Below are 20,819 nucleotides of genomic sequence, written 5' to 3'. Positions count from 1 at the left end.
AAATCAACCCTGAATATTCATTGAAAGGACTGATGCTGAAACTCCAATACTTTGGCCAATGTAAAGAGCTGACTCATTGGAAAAGACCCTGATGTTGGGAAAGATTGAAGGCTGGAGAAGGGGAAGACAGAGGATGAGTTGGTCGGATGGATCACCAACTCGATGGACATGAGTTTCAGTAAGCTTTGGGAGATGGTGAAGGACAGTGTGCTGCAGTCCATGGGGTCACAGAGAGTTGGACACAAATGAGCGGCTGAACAACAACAATGATCACTGGTTAATTCTTTTTGAATTAATGGGTTTCTTTTTTGATACATACCCACGAGTAGAACTGATGGGTCATATGGTATTTTGAATATATATCCTATTTTTAGTTTTTTGAGAAACTTCCATAGTGTTTTCCACAGTGGCTGCACCAACTTGTATTTCCATCAATAGTGTACAAGGGGTCTCTTTTCTCTACATCTTCACCAGTATTTGTTATTTGTTTTCTTTTTGATGATAGTCACCCTGACAGGTGTAAGGTACTATCTCATTGTAGTATTAATTTGCATTTCTCTGTTGATTAGTGATCCTGAGTATCTTTTCAAGTCCCTGTTGGTCATCTGTATGTCTTCTTTGGAAGAATGTCTATTCAGGTCTTCTACCCATTTTTAAATTGGGTTGTTTAGGGGAGGTTGCTGTTAATTGTATGAACTGTTTATGTATTTTGGATATTAACCCCTTATGTTGTTGTTTAGTCTCTAAGTCATGTTTGACTCTTTTGAGATACCATGGGCTGTATAAGTCATATTACTTGCAAATATTTTTCTCTCATTTTGTAGGTTATCTTTTGGTCTTGTCACTGGCTATCTTTGCTGTGCAATAGTTTTAAAGTTTAATTAGGTCCATATGTTTATTTTGCTTTTATTTCCTTTGCTTTAGGAGCAGGCCTCCAAAAAAAAAATATTGCTACAATTTATGTCACAGTATTACACCTGTGGTTTCTTCTAAGAGTTTTATGGTTTCTTTTCTTACATTCAGTCCTTTAATCTATATTGAGTTATCTTTGCATATGATGTTGTAAAAGAATGAAATTAGAATCTTTTCTATGTAGCTGTCTGGTTTTCCCAACACCGCTGTTGAAGAGACTGTCTTTTCTCCATTAGATATACTTGCCTCCCTTGTTGTAGATCAATTGACCATGAGTGCATGGGTTTATTTCTGGGATTTCTATCCTGTTCCACTGATCTATGAGTCTGTTCTTGTGCCAGTACCATATTGTTTTGATGATTGTAGCTTTGTAGTCAAGTCTGAAGTCAGGGAGTGTTATTCCTCCAACTCTGTTCTTCTTTCTCAATATTGTTGGCTATCAGAATGTTTTGTGTTTCCACATAAATTTTAAAATTATTTGTTATAGTTCTGTGAAAAATGCTCTTGGATTTTGATAGGGATTGTGTTGAATCTTACATTGGAAATGTGGAATCTTAACCACTGGACCCCCAGGGAACCCTCATAGCTAGGTAGTGTCTTCTTAATCAGTCGGCTCCTATAGAGAAGGAATATCCCTACCAATCTTGTTTACTTTGTTTACATTCTCCTATGTGAGTGAGTGAAAGCCACTCAGTTGTGTCCAACTCTTTGCGACCCCATGGACTATACAGTCCATGGAATTCTCCAGGCCAGGATACTGGAGTGAGTAGCTGTTCCCTTCTCCAGGGGATCTCCCCAATGCAGGGATCGAACTCAGGTCTCCCACATTGCAGGTGGATTCTTTACCAGCTGAGCCACCAGGGAAGCCCTATATACTCTCTAATTTTTTTTTTCAAATCTATTGAGCTATAATTGAAATGCAATAAAAGCACATATTTAGCAGCATGTAATTCAATAAGTTTTGGCATATGTATATACCTGTGAAATCATGACCACATCAAGTTAATGAACTTGTTTCCTTATGTACAAAGTTGACTGTTGATTGCTTTCTGTCACTTTAGATCAGTTTACATTTTTCTTTAATTTTATATAAATGGCATAATATAGTATGTACTCTTCTTTTGTCTGGCTTCTTTTGCTCAGCATAATTATTTTGAGACTCATCTCTGTTGTTTTGTTGTATTAATTGCTCATTCCTTTTTCCTCCCAATTGTATTGTGACATAATTTATATATAACATTGCATAAGTTTAAGGTGAACAACATAATATCTTGAAACATGTATATGCTGCACCAACATGATCACTACAATAAATCTAGCTAACATCCATCACTTCATATAGTTAGTTTTTTTTTCCTGTGATGAAAACTTTTAATATCCACTTCTTCAGTAACTCTCAAGTATACACTGGGCTTCCCAGGTATCTCAGATGGTAAATAATCTGTTTGCAATGTGGTAGACCTGGGTTTGATCCCTGGGTTGTGAAGATCCCCTGGAAGTGGGCATGGCAACCCACTCCAGTATTCTTGCCTGGAGAATCCCCATGGACAGACGAGCCTGGCCGGCAGGCTACATTCCCTGGGGTCACAAAGAGTTGGACACGACTGAGCGACTGAGCGCAAGTATACACTACAGTATTGTCAATTGTAGTTGCTATGCTGTACATTCCATTCCATAACTTTTCTGTTTATAACTGGAAGTTTGTACCTTTTGACGACCTTCACTCATCTCTCCCACACCCCTCATCCTTCTCTGGCAACCACCAATCTGTTCTTTGTTTCCAAGAGTTGGATTTCTTTAGATTCCACATACCAGTGAGATCATATAGTAGTATGCGCCCACTAAATAATAGTGGCTAATATTTATTGGAGTCTTCCCTGGTGGCTCAGATGGTAAAGAATCTGCCTGCAATGCAGGAGACCCAGGTTGGATCTCTGAGTTGGGAAGATCCCCTGGAGAAGGGAATGGCAACCCACTCCAGTATTCTTGCCTGGAGAATCCCATGAACAGAAGAGCTTGGTGGGCTACAGTTCACTGGGTCGCACAGAGTTGGACACAACTGAGTGTCTAATATTTATTGAGCTCTTAGCATTTTCTAGGGCATTGTGTGGGCTTTATTGTTATCTCCATTTTAAGATGAGAAAACTGAGTTTCAGAGAGGTTACCTTAACCAGGATCACATAAATAGTAGTGGCTCAGATGAAATGCTAATCAGGGCCCGTATTTTCTTTTCTAAAAGAATAGCATAGAACACAGTATGTGTATAATGCAAGTTATTTATATTGTCAACTGAAAAAAAAGCACAACCTAAATATATGGCTCACTCATCCTAAGAGTACACATTACATGCCTCTGGGCTATGCTTATCCATCTTCACTATTTTCTATCCTATCTTTTCTATCCTATCCTATCTTTTTATTCTAACTCCCTATTTGTCTTTATTTTCTTGTACTGTATCCATTGTGGAAAGAGGAGAGGATAAACACAGGGACAAATAAAAAAATAGGAATATGAGCCTTATCAAGACCTGTGACCAGGAGCTTCATTGTCAGAAGCAGACACATTGGATTCTGCAGATATCAGGGTCAGTGCAAGATCTGGTTTTAGGTATAGACAGCCTAGCCACAGCGACACCCTCTTTTATCCTATGACAAACCATCTTATACCAGATCAAAGGTGTTGGCAATACTAGCAGAGTACTTTACTCAGAGTAGTGACAATGGTGTGTACTCCTCCCCCCTCCTCTCCCCTTCCTCTTCTTACTCTTCCTCTCCTCCTTCTCCTCAGCACTTCATCAGAATCTGTAGTTGAATAGAGCTGACTGACAGGGCTGCAGGAACATTGCTAATATTCCCTGAGGGTGACATTCCGATTCTTGATTTCACTGGTTAGAATGAATTGTTACTGGAATTATTCCTACATTACCTTGTGTCTCTGTGGAAGCATTTATTTACCATGTCCTGCAAAGGTCTATCTTCAAATTGATTTAAAATGGCTTGTAAGCACATCTTAGTCATCTCTGTCATCATGGCAGGGCTTGTACAGTGCTAGCATAAAGTAGTAGCTTGCACAATGCTAAGCACAAATCATGGGTGTTGGAGTTGTGATTAAAATAATACTGTGGTGTCTAAGGAGACTTGCTACAAAGGGGGTGCAGGTAATGCTATTGCGACTATTTGGTGAACGTTAATACTTTCACAAGACTTCTCCAATGGCTCAGCGATAAAGAATCCACCTGCAGTGCAGGAGACAAAAGAGTCATGGATTCCATCCCTGGTTCGGGAAGATCCCCTGGAAGAGGAAATGGCAACCCACTCCACTATTCTTGCCTGGGAAATCCTATGGACAGAGGAGCCTGGTGGGCTACAGTCCCTAGAGTTACAAAGAGTCAGACACGACTGAGCGTGTAGGCCTACACAATACTTTAGCAAACCTTTCCATAAAGTTGCCTTGATGTTTAAAAACTCCAGACCTTTCATCTATCACCCTACCATTTTTTTTTCCACACATCTTTCTAACTTCCAGAAAACAACAAAAAACAACAAAACACCTCAGAAGAGTTGGAGGTTGGGGAGGCTAGCAGCTAAACTCTCCCTGGGATCTTTACTTATCTACCCTAAGATCATGCATCTGAGCTTGATTGTCAGAGATTGTGTAGTTTGCTCAGTTTGTAGATTATAAATGGAAACGGGGACTACTAGTTTTCGAATATACTACAAGACTGATACAATTTTCTCACACAATCTTCACGATTATCCCATAAAGAAGACACTGGGAAAGGACGAGAAAGAAGAGAAGCCAAAGCAAGCTTTCAGAAACACAGTGGACAAGAAGGAAGCGGAACGCAGTCCGATTTCAAGCCAAGCACCGCATCCCGCTTCGCATCCTTGGATGTAGTCGCCTGCTCTGGACGTTGTCTCCCTTCGCATTCTTGTTCCTGCACAGACCCAGGCAACTCTTCACCAAAGCGACTATGTGTTGTGCCAAGGTATCTGGGAGGAGCTCCACTGCTCGCGCTGCAGCCTAGATTCCACCCAGTCTCTCAGCTGTGAACGCAGAGAAGCCCAGGTGGCTGGTTTTAACCCGCAGGTGACGGGAGGCCGGAACTGACAGGGAGCTCGTTGGCACCGCCCACCCCGGAAGCGGAGCTGCTCTGATTGGACTTTACTGCGCCTGGCCGGCCAATGGTGAGGCGGTAGCAAGTTCCCGGAAGTGGCGGCGCGGCGGGCCGAGGCTGGGGCTTTCGCGGCAGGCGGAGGCTGGGGCTCCCGCAGCTCACTTGAGAGGAGACTAGTTCGCAAAGATTGACCGACGCTATGAGCTCCTTCGAGGGTCAGATGGCAGAGTATCCAACCATCTCCATAGACCGCTTCGACAGGGAGAACCTGAGGGCCCGTGCCTACTTCCTGTCCCACTGCCACAAAGGTGAGTGAGCGCAGCGCGTCGCCTCCTCCCGGGCACCCGGGCTGCGCTGGATCTGGCCCCTAGAGGAGGTCACCCATGTCTGGAGAGAGGGAAGGCGAGGTTCTTATAGGAGAAAGTGCAGGCTTTGGGAGGCGGTGCGAGAAACAAGCTTCGACCTTGTCCCAGCCGGGCTCTTCAGTCTATCTGAGGCTTTCTCATCCCTCATACTGCGGGATAGAACAGCAACTACCAGTTGCCACTGACCCACGCCACTTTGATCTGCCACAACTGTTCGGTTCTTTTGAAAGCTCTCCCAGTGCCCAGTAGTCAGAGGTTGACGGGTATTACTTAGTTCTTCCCCCACATCCTCGGGATTATGTTATAGAGACAAGTTTAGATGAAATTCTTCCATACAGTTCAGTTTAGTCGTTCAGTCGTGTCCAACTCTTTGCGACCTCATGGACTGCAGCACGCCAGGCTTCCCTGTCTATCACCAACTCCGGGAGCTTGCTCAAACTCATGTCCGTCCAGTCTGTGATGCCATCCAACCATCTCATCCTCTGTCGTCCCCTTTTCCTGTTGCCTTCAGTCTTTCCCAGCATCAGGGTCTTTTCCAATGAGTCAGTTCTTCGCATCAGGTGGCAAAAGTGTTGGTTCAACTTCAGCAACAGTCCTTCCAATGAATATTCAGGACTGATTTCTTTTAGGACTGACTGGTTTGATCTCCTTGCAGTCCAAGGGACTCTCAAGAGTCTTCTCCAGCACCACAGTTCAGAAGCATCAATTCTTCGGTGTTCAGCTCTCTTTATAGTCCAACTCTCACATCCACATATGACTTCTGGAAAAACCATAGCTTTGACTGGACAGACCTTTCTCTGCAAAGTAATGTCTCTGCTTTTTAACATGCTGTCTAGGTTTGTCATAGCTTTTCTTCAGAGGAGAAGCGTCTTGTGCCATACTCCTACACACAGATTAGCAAGCATGCAGGCACTGAAAAGTCCTGTCTGTAAGCTCAACGAAGTGCAAGCTCCCCTCCCTTATAGATCTTCTGTCTAGAAGTGGGATGCGGGTTTCTTTTATAGAGAGCCAGGTCAGGTAACTAGAATACTAATGTTTCACAGCTGGAAGTTGTTAGGAATTAAGCATGGCATCACCCCCTAATGATAAGGTCCCAAGGCTAACTGCTCCAGGCAAGGCTGGAGCATCTCTAAAATGTTTTAGCCAGTCTCCAGGGCTGGGGTACCTGCTGATTTCACAACCACTTTCCATTTTAACATCTGACATCCTGACTGATAGGTCACTAACTTTACCTATGAAAACAGGTTCCATATTCATTGTGCTAACTAGCACAGCCTTGGGCATTGACCAGAGATGAAGCGTAACTGAAGCAGTCTGGAAGCTGCCTCTTGAGTGTGGACTTCCAGAGTAGCTTAAGTAGGATCCCCAACCCCTATTTTGAGGAGTGACTCAGATACTTATCCAGGTACAAATCACACCGTGTGATATTAAAGTAAACTGCAGATACCAAAACTTGCTCCTTGTCGCGTGGTTGATGTGAAGACCAGCTGTTGTCTTGTGTGTGGAATCAGTCACTTTAAGGTAGTGTAAATTGATGAAATTTCTGCTTTGGGGAAATGCCTCTGCTTTCCAGCTCTCAGCTCCTTTTTTGTTTCTCTCTTTAATGAGAAAAATCTGGACCTCCTTTCCTGATTCATGGAAGAACTTAAGAGCCTCTGTACAGTCTTTCTGCGTCTTGATAACATTTTTGTTTTTGCCTTGTTTTTCATTGGGAATTCACTGCTGGGTGAGAATATTTTTACCTTTTCTGTTGAGTCTCCCTGGGAGGTGTCTGAACTCACATGTGGTGGCCACAGTGAAAGAATGGATTCAGGGCTTGGCCTTCATATTTTGCGGTAGCGAGTTTGGAGAAAGAGTTCATATTCATCTAAAGGAATTTGTATGTTTGCTTGTTTTCATTTTTATATGTGTATTTATATTTTTACTTATTTTTTTTAATTGAGGAATAGTTGTGAAATTATCATCATTAGTTTGTACATTAAGGAAGACTTTCCTGTCCAGCACTTTATAATAACTTTTCTTGTTCTCTGATCCCATGTGGGTCTGTTTTCCCAATAAGGATGTAGACTCATCAAGGACAAGAACTGCCTTTCTGCTTTCTGAGGTTTGCCGCATTGCCCACTAGTGGTTTATAACCATTTTGGGAAACAGACTTCTTGTGCACCACACACCCCAAAGCCAAATTCAGATACTGAGTCCCTAACTCCCAGTGTGGCTGCATTTGAAGAAGGGACTATTAGGAGGTGATTAAGGTTAACTCCAGTGTTCTGGAAAATTCCATGGAACGAGGAGCCTGGTGGGCTACACTGCATGGGGTCGCAAAGAGTTGGACACAAATGAGTTACCAGCACTTGAAGATTAAATGAGATTGTAAGGGTGAGGTTCCAATTTGATAGGATTGGTGGCCTTAGAAGAAAAGGAGGAGCGCTCTCTCCCTCCATATGCACAGTGAGGAAAGGTGTGAGCACATAGCAAGAATATGGCTGTTTGTAAGGCAGGAGGAGAGGCATCCCCAGAAACCAATCTAGTCACCTTAATCTTGAACTTTAGCTTCCAGAAGTGTTAGAAATGCATTTATGTTTAAGCCTCGCAGACTTTGATATTTTGTTATTGCAGCCTGAGCTGACTGATACAGTATGTCTGACAAGATCTATGACCTGTTGTTAACACATGCACAAAGACTGTTAGTATCACATCTTGATGAAAGTTAAGGACCTGCTTGATGCTTGTTTATGGCCCATCTGGAATCCAGTGCTGTGCTCAGGGCAGACCTGACTAAGCACCAGTGAGTCCTGGAGGACAAGAGGGGACCCATAGCCTTAAGACAGTGGCCCAGAGGTGGGGAGGACCCCTTTGGAGACAATTTAAGATGATTTATTCTGGTCAAGGAAAACAAAAAAGGCCCTGGAAGAGAGACTCTGGGTGCAGTCCTTGTTGTTGAGTTGCTCAGTCGTATCCAGCTGTTGTGACCCCGCGGACTGTAGCCTGCCAGGCTCCTCTGTCCATGGGATTTCCCAGGCAAGAACACTGGAGTGGGTTGCCATTTCCTCCTCCAGGGAATCTTCCTGACTCAGGGATCAAACCTGGGTCTCCTGCACTGCAGTCAGATTTTTTTTTTTTTACCACTGAGCCACTACCATCACAAAGTAAACTCATCCAGGTTCCCTTGACTGCCCAAGAGGAAGGAGTCTAGGGTGTTGGGCTGGGCTGTCTTGATGGAACAGAGTGCTGCCCACTGAACTGGTTTGGGAACATGGAGCAGAGTCCTGAGTCAACCTTCTATTTGTCATGACTCAAACAGTTTAGAAACTACATAACAGAGAGTCCTGCTCTGGGATGCACTCATTGTCCTGAAAAGCCTGGACCAGGGGTGACGTGAGGAGATGCACCCTCTGAGGGGGCAGGTGGACTGTCCTGCAGAGGCATGTGTTTGGTCAGTGTCAGCCATGTGAATTGTGGTGATGCCTTGTTTTCATTAGTTTAAGGATCATTGCATACACATTTGAGGGTGTGTGTGTTGGTAGTTCAGTTGCTCTGTTGTGTCTGACTCCTTGTGACCCCATGGACTGCAGCATACCAGGCTTCCCTGTCCATCACCAGCTCCCAGAACTTGCTCAAACTCATGTCCATTGAGTTGGTGATGCCATCCAACCATCTCATCTTCTGTTGTCCCCTTCTCCTGCTGCCTTCAATCTTTTCCAGCATCAGAGTCTTTTCCAATGAGTCAGTTCTTCGCATCAGATGGCTAAAGTAGTAGAGTTTCAGCTTCAGCATCAGTCCTTCCAATGAATATTCAGGACTGATTTCCTTTAGGATGGACTGGTTCGATCTTCTTGCTGTCCAAGGGACCCTCAAGAGTCTTCTCCAACACCAAAGCTTCAGTTCTTCAGCGCTCAGCTTTCTTTATAGTCCACCTCTCACATCCATACATGACTACTGGAAAAACCATAGCTTTGACTAGACAGACCGTTGTGAACAAAGTAATGTCACTGCTTTTTAATATGCTCTCTAGGTTGGTCGTAACTTTTCTTCCAAGGAGCAAGTGTCTTTTAATTTCATGGCTGCAGTCACTATCTGCAGTGATTTTGGAGCCCTCCAAAATAAAGTCTGTCACTGTTTCCAGTTTCCCCATCTATTTGCCATGAAATGATGGGACTGGGTGCCATGATCTTAGTTTTTTGAATGTTGAGTTTTAAGCCAACTTTTTCACTCTCTTCTTTCACTTTCATCAAGAGACTCTTTAGTTCTTTGCTTTCTGCCATAAGGGTAGTGTTATCTGCATATCTGAGGTTATTGATGCTTCTGGCAATCTTGATTCCAGCTTGTGCTTCATCCAGCCTGGCATTCTGCATGATGTACTCTGCATATAAGTTAAATAAGCAGGGTGACAGTATACAGCATTGATGTACTCCTTTCCCAATTTGGAACCAGTCTGTTGTTCCATGTCTAGTTCTAACTGTTGCTTCTTGACCTGCATACAGATTTCTCAGGAGGGAGGTAAGATGGTCTCGTATTCCCATCTCTTTAGGAATTTTCCAGTTTGTTGTGATCCACACAGTCAAAGGCTTTGGCATAGTCAATAAAGAAGAAGTAGATGTTTTTCTGGAACTCTCTTGCTCTTTTGATGATCCAACGGATGTTGGAAACTTTGCTTCTGGTTCCTCTGCCTTTTCTAAATCCAGCTTGGAAGTTCACAGTTCATGTACTGTTGAAGCCTGGCTTGGAGAATTTTGAGCAATACTTTGCTAGCGTGTGAGATGAGTGCAATTGTGGGGTAGTTTGAACATCCTTTGGCATTGTCTTTCTTTGGGATTGGAATGAAAACTGACCTTTTCCAGTGTTGGTAGTGAATAGGGTAATTAGATATTTTTCCTGTGGGTTATTGCCATGCTACTTAACATTGTCTCCCCAACAACCAAGCTTGACTGTCTTTACTTTCATCAGGGGTGGTAATGGTCAGTGTTTACGTAAATGCAAATGAAAGTCAGTTTTGGTAAATGATTTGAGGAGGAAATGACTTTCAAAATAACCAACTTAGTTATAGTTTTAAGTAAAACTAATTTCCAGCAGCATTTATGTTATTAACCTTAAAAGAGCTGGAGAAAAGTTATATAGAGAGAAACTGGAGCCCCTTATACAGAGTGAAGTAAGCCAGAAAGATAAAGAACATTACAGCATACTAACACATATATATGGAATTTAGAAAGATGGTAACGATAACCCTATATGCAAAACAGAAAAAGAGACACAGAAATACAGAACAGACTTTTGAACTCTGTGGGAGAAGGTGAGGGTGGGATGTTTCAAAAGAACAGCATGTATACTATCTATGGTGAAACAGATCACCAGCCCAGGTGGGATGCATGAGACAAGTGCTCCGGCCTGGTGCACTGGGAAGACCCAGAGGAATCGGGTGGAGAGGGAGGTGGGAGGGGGGCTCGGGATGGGGAATAAGTGTAAATCTATGGCTGATTCATATCAATGTATGACAAAACCCACTGAAATGTTGTGAAGTAATTAGCCTCCAACTAATAAAAAAAATTTAAAAAAAAAAAAAAAAAAGAGAGAATACTTTTGTTTTAATTAGCTTTAAACCTACTAAACTTATCAGTTTTTAAAAAACTTACAATGAAGATTGTTAATTTGTGGTTAGACAGCAATTTTATGGCTGAATACTATCCTTCATGCATGTAAACCACAGTTTTCTTTATCCTTTCATCCATGGGTGGACACTTATGTTGTTTCCATGTCTTGACTGTTGTAAATAACAGTGCAATGAACCTGGGGTGCAGACATCTTTCTTCAGATAAATACACAGATTTGGAATTTCCAGATCATATGATAGTCCTGTATTTTAATTTTTTGAGGAAATTCCACATTGTTTTCTATAAAATCGGCTGCACTAATTTGCATTCCCACCAACAGTGCACAAGGGTTCCCATTTCTCTACATCCTTTTCAACATTTGTTATTTTTCTTTTTGATAATAACCATTCTAATGATATGAGGTAATATCTTATACTGGGTTTGATTTACATTTCACTGGTGATTAATGATGTGGAACATCTTTTGATGTGCCTGTTGGCCATCTATATGTCTTGGGGAAAATGTCTATTTAGATCTGCCTGTTAAAAAAGGCACACTGTATTGATCATTTGTTTATTTTTGCTTTTGGTGTTAGATTAAAAAAAATCATCATCAAGACCCATATCAAGTAGCTTACTGCCTATGTTTTTGTCTGGAAATTTTATGGTTTCAGATCTTACATTCAAGTCTTTAATCTGTTTTGAGTTAATTCTTATGTATAGTATAAGACAGTGGTTAGGTTTCATTCCAAGCATAGCAGCAAAGACCCAGCATAGCCAAAAATAAAAAAGTAAAGATTTTATATACATATAAACAGCTATGGATTTGGGAGTAATTTGTCTTAAATTTTGAGGTGGGCATGGTAACCCACTCCAGTATTCTTGCCTGGAGAACTCCGTGGACAGGGAAGCATGGCTGGCTACAGTCCATGGGGTCACAGAGAGTCGGACACAACTGAGTGCCTAACACTTTCACTTTTTATCATAGATTAATTGACACTATATATGTGGGTTTATTTCTGGGCTTACTATTCTGTTTTGTTGATCTATCTATGTGTTTTTATGCCAGTACCATACTGTTTTAATTACTATAGTTTTGAAATACATTTTGTAATCAGAAAACATATCTCCAGTTTTGTTGTTTTTCAGGACTACTTTGGCTATTTGGGGGTCTTTTGTGGTTCTATACAAATTTTATGATTATTTGAACTTTTTCTATGGATAATGTCAATGGAATTTTGATATTGGCTACATTGAGCCTGTTGATTGTGTGGTATGGACGATTTAACAATTTTGATTCCTTCAGTCTATGAACATGGAATAGCTTTCCATTTATTTGTATCATCTTCAATTTCTTTTATTAATGTCTTATAGTTTTAAATATACAAGCCTTCATTTCCTTGGTTAAATTTATTCCTAGGCATTTTATTCTTTTTGATGTAGTTGTGAATGGGAGTGTTTTCTTAATTTCTCTTTCTGATGGCTTGTTATTAGTGTGTAGAAATGCAACAGAATTTTGTGTGTTATCCTGCAATTTTAATGAATTCCTTTATTCTACAGTTTTTTGATTGAGTCTTTAGGGTTTTCTATATATCTATAATGCTGTCTGTAAGTAGCATCAGCTTTACTTCTTCCTTTCCTCTTTGGATGCATTTTTTCTTGTCTAATTGATCTGCCTGGGACTTGCAATACTATGTTGAATAAAAGGAAAAGAGTGAGCATTCTTGTCTTGTTCCTGATCTTAGAAAAATAGCTCTCAGCTTTTCACCACTGATTATGATGTTTGCTGAGAGCTTGTCACATATGGCCTTTATTATACTAAGGTATGTTCCATCTGTACCTGGTTTATTGAGATTTTTTATCATAAATGTATATTGTGTTTTGTCCAGTGCTTTTGTGCATCTGTTGAGATGATTATATGATTTTTATCCTTCATTTTGTTAATGAGATTATCACATTGATTGATTTGTGGATGTTGAACCAAGTTTGCATCCCTGGAATAAATCCCACTTAACCATGGTGTATGATCCTTTTAATATATTGTTGAATTCTATTTGCTAATATTTTGTTGAGGATTTTTTATTCTATGTACATCAGGGATATTAGATGTAATTTTCTTTTTTTGTGTGTGGTGTCCTTGTCTGGTTTTGGTATCAGGGTAATACTAGCTTCATAAAATGAGTTCTTTGAATATTTGTAGAATTCAGCAGCAAAGCCATCAGGTCTGGGACTTTTGTTGGATTTTTTAAATTACTGATATTAGAAAGGATATTTAATGTTCTTACTGGTAATCAGTCTGCTCAGATTTTCTGTTTCATCATGATTCAGTCCTTCTAGGTTGTATGTTTTTAAGAATTTATCAATTTCTTCTAGGCCATCCACTTTGTTGGTGTATAATTGTTCATAGTAGTTCCTTACTCTTGCTTTTCTGTGGCAACAGTTGTAATAACTCTTCTTTTATTTCTGATTTTATTCATTTGAGTCCTATGTGTGTCTCTCTTTTTTGTTGGTGAGTCTAGCAAAGATGTGCCAAGTTTGTTTATCTTTTTAAAGATAACTGTTAGTTTCATTGATTTTTCTCTGTTGTCTTTTTAGTCTCTGTTTCATTTCTCTTTGTTCTAATTTTTGTTATTTCCTTCCTTCTAATAGTTTTGGGCTTTGTTATTTTTCTAGTTCCTTGAAGTGTAAAATTAGGTTGATTTTTCTTATTTCTTGAGGTAGAGATTTATCGCTTGCACTTCCCCCTTAGAATTGTTTTTGTGCATCACACATATTTTGGTATGTTTTATTTCCATTTTCATTTGTTTCAAGGCATTTTGAAATTTCTCTTTTGAGTTCTTCTTTGGCCCACTGGTTGTTCAGTAGTGTGTTGTTTAATCTCCATATATGTGTGAATTTTCTAGTTTTCTTGTAATTCTAGTTTTACACCATTGTAATTGGAAAAGATGCTTGATATGATTTTAATCTTCTTAAATATATTGAGACTTATTTTGTGGCCTAATATGTGTATGTCTTGGGAAATGTTCCCTGTGCATTTGAGAAGAATGTGTTCTGTTGCCTTTGCATGGAACGTTCTGTATATATTTATGAAGTTCGTCTACTCTAATGTTCGTTTAAGTCCAGTGTCTCTTTAATGATTTTCAACCCAACAGTCACAGTTGGCTGAGAAGTTAATGAAACTCTTCTTATTCTGGCCTAAGCCTGAATGGTTTCCTCAAGGATTCCCTGGAAGCAAACTTGAATTTCCAGATGGACTAACTTAGTGACTGGAATTGAAGGGGTCAGAGAGAGCATGGTCCGAAGATGGTTGGATTGAAATAAGAAAGAGTAGAGGAAAATGATGGGAGCAGTTCCAAGTGAGACCCTGGCCATGCATTCTTCTGTGGCTGCTCCAAGTGGTTTAGATTCTGCCCTAAGATACAGAGGCTCATTCTCCTTTTAAATGGCTTCTGTTGGCTCAGAGATGGTCAACTTTGGTGCTTCTTGTCCTATCTTCAGTGGATTCTTCACTTGCAGAAGCAAGAGCTCATACAAATCAATGCTCCTATAAAAGTGAAACTCTCATTTATTTTCTCTTAAAAGGAAGTCTATAAAGAACAGACCACTTGGTTTCCTTGGGTCAAGGAATCCTCTGAAAAAATAATGTATTTATGATATCTGATTCTTTTCATGTTTTCAGATCATATGAAAGGATTAAGAGCCCCTAGCTTGAAAAGAAGGTTGGAATGCAGGTAATTTTTTCTTGCTATTTATTTGTGTATGCTTTTTTAAGTAAAAATTTTAATTGAGCTGTAACATCTACATAGAAAAGTACTTACATCATAAGGAAACAGTCTGATGAACTTTCTCTAGTAAACACATGTGTAGCTTCTGCCCAGCCTGAGAAATAGAACAGCAATAACCTGGTACAGAGCTCTGTCCCTCCCCCACTCAGTCTTTGCCACTCACAGATAACCTCTCTTTTGACTTCTGTCATCATTGTTTAGCTTTTGGTTGTAAAATCAATTCTATTTTATAGATGAGGAAACTGAGGAACCAGAGGGTTTAAATTAGTTGCCCAAGGTCACACAGCTAGTAAAGTGGCATTCCCACCAAGTCTGTATGATTTTAGAGCCTGTATATTAGTTATCTGTTGCTGTGTAACAAACTACCCACAAGCTCAGTGGCTTAAAATAACCCTAATCATGTATTCGCCCTCTCTTCTGTTTCTGTGGGTCAGGAGCTCTGACAGGGCATAATGGGGATGGCTGGTTTCTGCCTGACTGGGTATTACATGGGGCTGATGTTACGTCATGGAGGCTTATTCATTCAATGTCTGACACCTGGGTTAGGCAGACTCAAACAGTTGGGGCCCTTTGGGTATCTCCACCTCTAAAAATATCTCTTCAGCATAGTGGTTTCAGGATAGCTGGAGTTTTTAAAGGAAAAAAAGTATATGTCCCAAATGAGAGCTGTGTTAGTCACTCAATTGTGTTCGGCTCAATTTTGTGACCCCATGGACATAGCCCACCACATTCCTCTATCCTTGGGACCTCTCCAGTCAAGAATACTTCAGTGGGTTGCCAATTCCTTCTCCAAGGTGTCAATCCACCCAGGGATTGAACCCAGGTCTCCTGCATTGCAGGCGAATTCTTGACCATCTGGCCACCAGAGACCTATAAAAGAGAGCTAGCGGCAGCCATATTGTCCAGAGATCTAGACTTAGAAGCCCTGCAGTATTACTTCCATCACGTTCTGTTGGCTAAGGCAGTGACAAAGGTCTGTTCAGGTTCAAGGGGAGGTCAACACAGACCCCTTCTGTCAGTGGAAATTCCATGACCATTTTGTTAAGAAGACCGTGTATAGTTGGGGGGGATATATATTAACATGGCCATTTTTGGAAAGTATGATCTGTCATAGAGTGTATTCCTAACCTCTAAACTGGAGTGTCTGGACTCTTTGTGATCCCATGGACTGTATTAGTCCATGGAATTCTCCAGGCCAGAATACTGGAGTGGGTATCCTTTCCCTTCTCCAGCAGATCTTCCCAACCCAGGAATTGAACCGGAGTCTCCTGCATTGCAGGCTGATTCCTTATGGCAGAAAGTGAAGAAGAACTAAAGAGCCTCTTGATTAAAGTGAAAGAGGAGAGTGGAAAAGTTGGCTTAAAACTCAACATTCAGAAAACTAAGATCATGGCATCTGGTCCCATCACTTCATGGGAAGTAGATGGGGAAACAATGGAAACAGTGACAGACTTAATTTTTTTGGACTCCAAAATCACTGCAGATAGTGACTGCAGCCATGAAATTAAAAGACGCTTACTCCTTGGAAGGAAAGTTATGACCAAGCTAGATAGCATATTAAAAAGCAGAGACATTACTTTGCCAACAAAGGTCCATCTAGTCAAAGCTATGGTTTTTCCAGTAGTCATGTATGGATGTGAGAGTTGGACTATAAAGAAAGCTGAGCGCCAAAGAATTGATGCTTTTGAACTGTGGTGTTGGAGAAGACTCTTGAGAGTCCCTTGGACAGCAAGGAGAGCCAACCAATTCATCCTAGGGGAAATCAGTCCTGAATATTCATTGGAAGGACTGATGTTGAAGCTGAAACTCCAATACTTGGGCCTCCTGATGCGAAGAAAGACCCTGATACTGGGAAAGGTTAAAGGAGGGAGGAGAAGGGGACAACAGAGGATGAGATGGTTGGATGGTATGACTGATTCAATGGACATGAGTTTGAGTAAACACCAGGAGTTGGTGATGGACAGGGAGGCCTGGCGTGCTGCAGTCCATGGGGTCACAGAGTCGGACACGACTGAACTAAACTGAACTACACTAAACTGAAACTGGAGTGTTGAAGTTTTAAAGTTTGTCATGAAGTTGATTTCTGCCTACTAAAAACATAAACGGAATAGATTTATATGAAGTACAAGGCAGATGTCTTCTGTCCCCTTGCCCCTTCTGCAGAGGTAGTTTATCCAGGTATCTCTCCAGACACAGCTGATCCTGTAAAATCCATGTCTTTAAGATGAGAATGGTGAGGACCAGCCTTTGAGGAGGTCAGAAGGCCCTGTCCAGTCTGTCCTCTGCTTCTTCCGTGTCCCTTTCCACCGTCATGGGACTGAAGTGGTCACTGGACTGTTGGGCTGCTAAGAACTATTCTCATACGTTTGTGCCAGCACAGTTTCTGATTTATTCGAGACAAGTGACACACATTGATACATATTTCCTAGTCATCCAGATGGCAGCTCATTTTGAATTGCACTCAAATGACTTTTTTCTTTTGTCTTTTCTCCCCAGCTTGAAGGTTTGCTTATACTGTTCACCTGTTACTAAAGAGTTGTTGTTAACGAGCCCGAAGTACAGGTTTTGGGAGAAACGAATTGTAAGTTTTGTTTTTTGAATGACACTAATTCTTTTTTTAAGTGGGAAATATTTTTCGAGGTGTATTGAACAAAATATTGTCGTTATTCAAAGCCCACTTCCTCACACAATGTATTTATCCACAGTAAAAAACACCATGTTGATATTTAGCCTTTGCAATTCATTAGTTTAGAAGAAGTTCACATTTTATTGTTGTTGATTTTTCTTTCTTGTCCCCCAACATGTTGACCTAGATGTTTAATTTTGTCTAATCTCACAGGCTGTCTTGCTGAGTTGCATTTTAATGCTTTAAAGTGTAAACTGTTTATTGACAGAATTAATAAACCTTTTATTTAGATCATGGAATAGATTAGGAAAAATAACATATCTCATGGTTTACAAGAAAAGTAAACATAACATCATTTATAATAAAGAACCAAAATAAAAGTATAGTGGATAATTTTGAATCTGGCCATATAAAATGGATCTCTCCAATAGAAAGTTATAGTAAAGGGGAGGAAAACAAAGCATGGTATGAAAATGTGAAGATGGCAGGCAAGGTTATGTCATAACAATCACTGCTCTAAATATAAATGGATTTATTTCAACTTTTGATCAGAAGACAAATTCTTGATTTAGGTTTAAAAAAAAATAGACCCCCAAGTTTTGGTCTACAAGACACATAGATAACACTAAAGGAAAAATGCAGGTTGAAGTGGGGGAAAAATAAAGGGAAAAGATATACTCAACAATTAGAAACTAAAAATGCCAGAGTAGGAACTATTATATCATGCAGAGAGTTGAAGGCAAAAAATATCATTAATTTCAAAGAGTGTGTTTTTTACTATTCAAAGGGACTGCCTCTTAAAAGTATCAAGAAGATGCCACTTTGTGGTTGGGGAACTAAGATCCTGCAAGCTGCAAAGTGCAGCCAAAAACAGAGAGAAAGATATAAACACATATGCAACTAACAGACCAGATATAACTAACTAAAAGACCAGATATAGTAGTCCCTGATCACTCAGTGATTGATCAGAGAAACAACCGCAATGTGTAGATAGAATTAGGTGTCCTTATATGGATTAAAACCATAAATAATTGGGGGAGCTATCAGAGAGTCCTGAACAAGAGTCTGTTTGATGTCCTGACTGCTGGCAACTTTCAGCTCTCATGTCCGCCTTTCCCTTCTGCTCTACATGTGAGCAAACTGATTTTTAAAAAAGTCTACACCTTCCTTGGCACCTACACGGCATTCCAATATGCAAGCCCAGGCCCACCACCACAGTAAAAACCAGGACCACTCACTCCCGTCTTCTCAGGCCACACAAGCCACTTTGTCCCCGCCTGGGTTCCATCCTACCTACCATAGAAAATAAACTGCCACGGAAAATAAAAAGTAAGATGAATAAAAGTAAAAGCTGGTCTGTAGAGAAATAAAGATAAACTTCTGCCAAGGCTGAGAAAACAAAGATGCATATAAAAATAACAAATGGTATAAAGGAAAATAACTTAATGAACAGCAGTGCCTTGTTTTGAAAGTTAATATATTCAATAATTTAGATAGAGTGGGTAAATACCTGGAAAAGTAGGAAAATCCCAAATTGAGTCAAGAAAAGTAGACAACTTGAATAAAGAAGTAACCATCAAAGACATTAAAGCGGTTGTCAAAGATCTCTTCTTCAAAAAATCCCCAGGCCCAGATGGTTTTATCTTGCCTTTTGCCAAATATTCAAAGAACAAATAATCCCTATTGTAGGAGAGAATAAAAAGATAAGCTGCTCAACTTCACTGTCAATGGATAATGATAATACATGGGGAAAAAAGGCCATTTCTATATGAGCACATGTGAACATCCTAATACTGAATCTAACAGTATTAAAAAAATAGTACATCATGAATAGTATGTGTTTAATCCAAAAATGTAAGGCTATTTTCACACCTGAACCTCACTGTAGGTATTATGACATCAGTGGACTAAGAAGATGAAAAATTATGTTCATTGATCAACTACTTACTGAATGCCTCTCTGTGCTGGTTGCCATTCTATAAAGTGTGCGGATAGCTTCTTGAATCTGTGAATTAGGCCAGCATATCACAGACTGATGGCAGACTGTGCTCGGCAGCAGAAAACCTAAATATAAAGAACATGTGACTACATGTTGTACAAGGACTCAAGTTGAATGGGAATGGGAGGGTTGGGGAGGTGAAGGGGGGAAGTTGAATTCATAGTAGAAATGCTGTGTGTGAGGATGTACATGTTTATAAGGCATCCAATATATACATATTGACACATCAACCTCAAGAAAGGTGTAATTATAACTTTATCATGTTTTCAAGCTGTAAAACTGTTTTTATAGTGAAATCAGAAATTGTTCCACTGAAAGTATATAATATCTCTTAGTTCCCTTTCCGTGTTTAGATGGCAAAGGCATATAAAGTCATGAAAGACTGTGTACAATATGATATATACCTGATGTCTTATTTTAATAGGTATCAATTGAAATTGAAACTCCTACCCAGATATCTTTAGTCGATGAAGCATCAGGCGAGGTAACTAAATATTAAATATTGTATTTCTAAAAGTTGTTATTTAGCATTAAATGATTATCTTTCTCCTTGATTTTGAATGCTCATTTAGCCAGAAATAAAATTTATGGTAGATGAATGAGTTTGTAAGGAAAAAAAAGTTTGTGATGTATTTATTTTCTACATCTAAGGGACTGAACATTGCTTCTACTCAATTCTAAGGACAGAATTGCTTCTATTAGTGTCACATGCTAGTTATAGGAGTGCCATAGTAATGGTATGATTACTATGTAGTATGACTGTCACATGTACTAAGTTTATTATAATGTTAGGTATATAAAACAGTGTTTAATGTTTTTGCAGCAGATTTATGTATATGGTGACTTTTTTTCTGAATCATTTTCTTATTCAAGAAAAAGACATTTTTCAAGTGGATCTAGTTTATTTTTTTGTCCTTAAATTCAGACGCAGGTACTTTTGTGTTGTGCATTCAATTTTTTTCTTTAATAGTAACTAGGATTGCGGACCCACCGTCTATGTATGTATGTATTTTTATCTCAAATCATACATCAGGCTGGGAGGTGTTTTCCTGTCTTACAGAAAATTCAGTTAACATTTGTTACGTAGCCCACTTAGAACCTGTTTTTTGCCACATTTAAATCTGAAGAGTGTCCTTGGTGGTGTGGCTGTCATGGGACAGGGATGGACTTTTCACATGTCCTCCCCGGAGGAGATGAGACACTGAAGTACTTTTACAGTAACTGTTCCGAGGGAGGGGGAAGGGATGGCGTAACCTTCCTAAATGCCATCCTGAGCTCCGTTAGCTGGCACTCTGGGGAGATGCTCTCAGTCCCTGGCGGCCTGTGTCAGTGAATGGCTTTCTCAGAATTGGGCAGCAGGCAGCAGGTGGCCCTCAGTGATCAGAGTCCTGCCGCCCCACTCTGGCCCTTTCTGTTTCTTCTCACTCACTG

The 20,819-nt window shown here is 40.3% G+C and overlaps 1 protein-coding gene across 3 annotated transcripts in view; it reads left to right on the top strand.

The window, feature by feature from the left end:
* The first annotated feature begins 5,140 nt into the window (after positions 1-5,140).
* Positions 5,141-20,819, top strand: part of DCLRE1C (DNA cross-link repair 1C) — a 40,898-nt gene continuing 25,219 nt past the window's right edge. Inside the window, exons 1-4 of one of the 3 annotated variants that reach the window (XM_043883302.1) lie at positions 5,141-5,337; positions 14,658-14,709; positions 17,260-17,344; positions 19,813-19,872. In XM_043883302.1, coding sequence (XP_043739237.1) covers positions 5,229-5,337; positions 14,658-14,709; positions 17,260-17,344; positions 19,813-19,872 — 306 coding nt within the window. In that variant the 5' untranslated portion in view covers positions 5,141-5,228. The remainder of the gene's footprint in view (positions 5,338-14,657; positions 14,710-17,259; positions 17,345-19,812; positions 19,873-20,819) is intronic. The other 2 variants (XM_043883303.1, XM_043883304.1) reach the window with 2 other exon arrangements.

Source organism: Cervus elaphus, chromosome 23 (genome assembly GCF_910594005.1).
Source record: "Cervus elaphus chromosome 23, mCerEla1.1, whole genome shotgun sequence".
In the NCBI taxonomy this organism is placed as follows: Eukaryota; Metazoa; Chordata; class Mammalia; order Artiodactyla; family Cervidae; genus Cervus; species Cervus elaphus.
The sequence above is the reverse complement of the archived record's forward strand: the minus strand, read 5'-3'. Positions and strand labels throughout refer to the sequence as shown.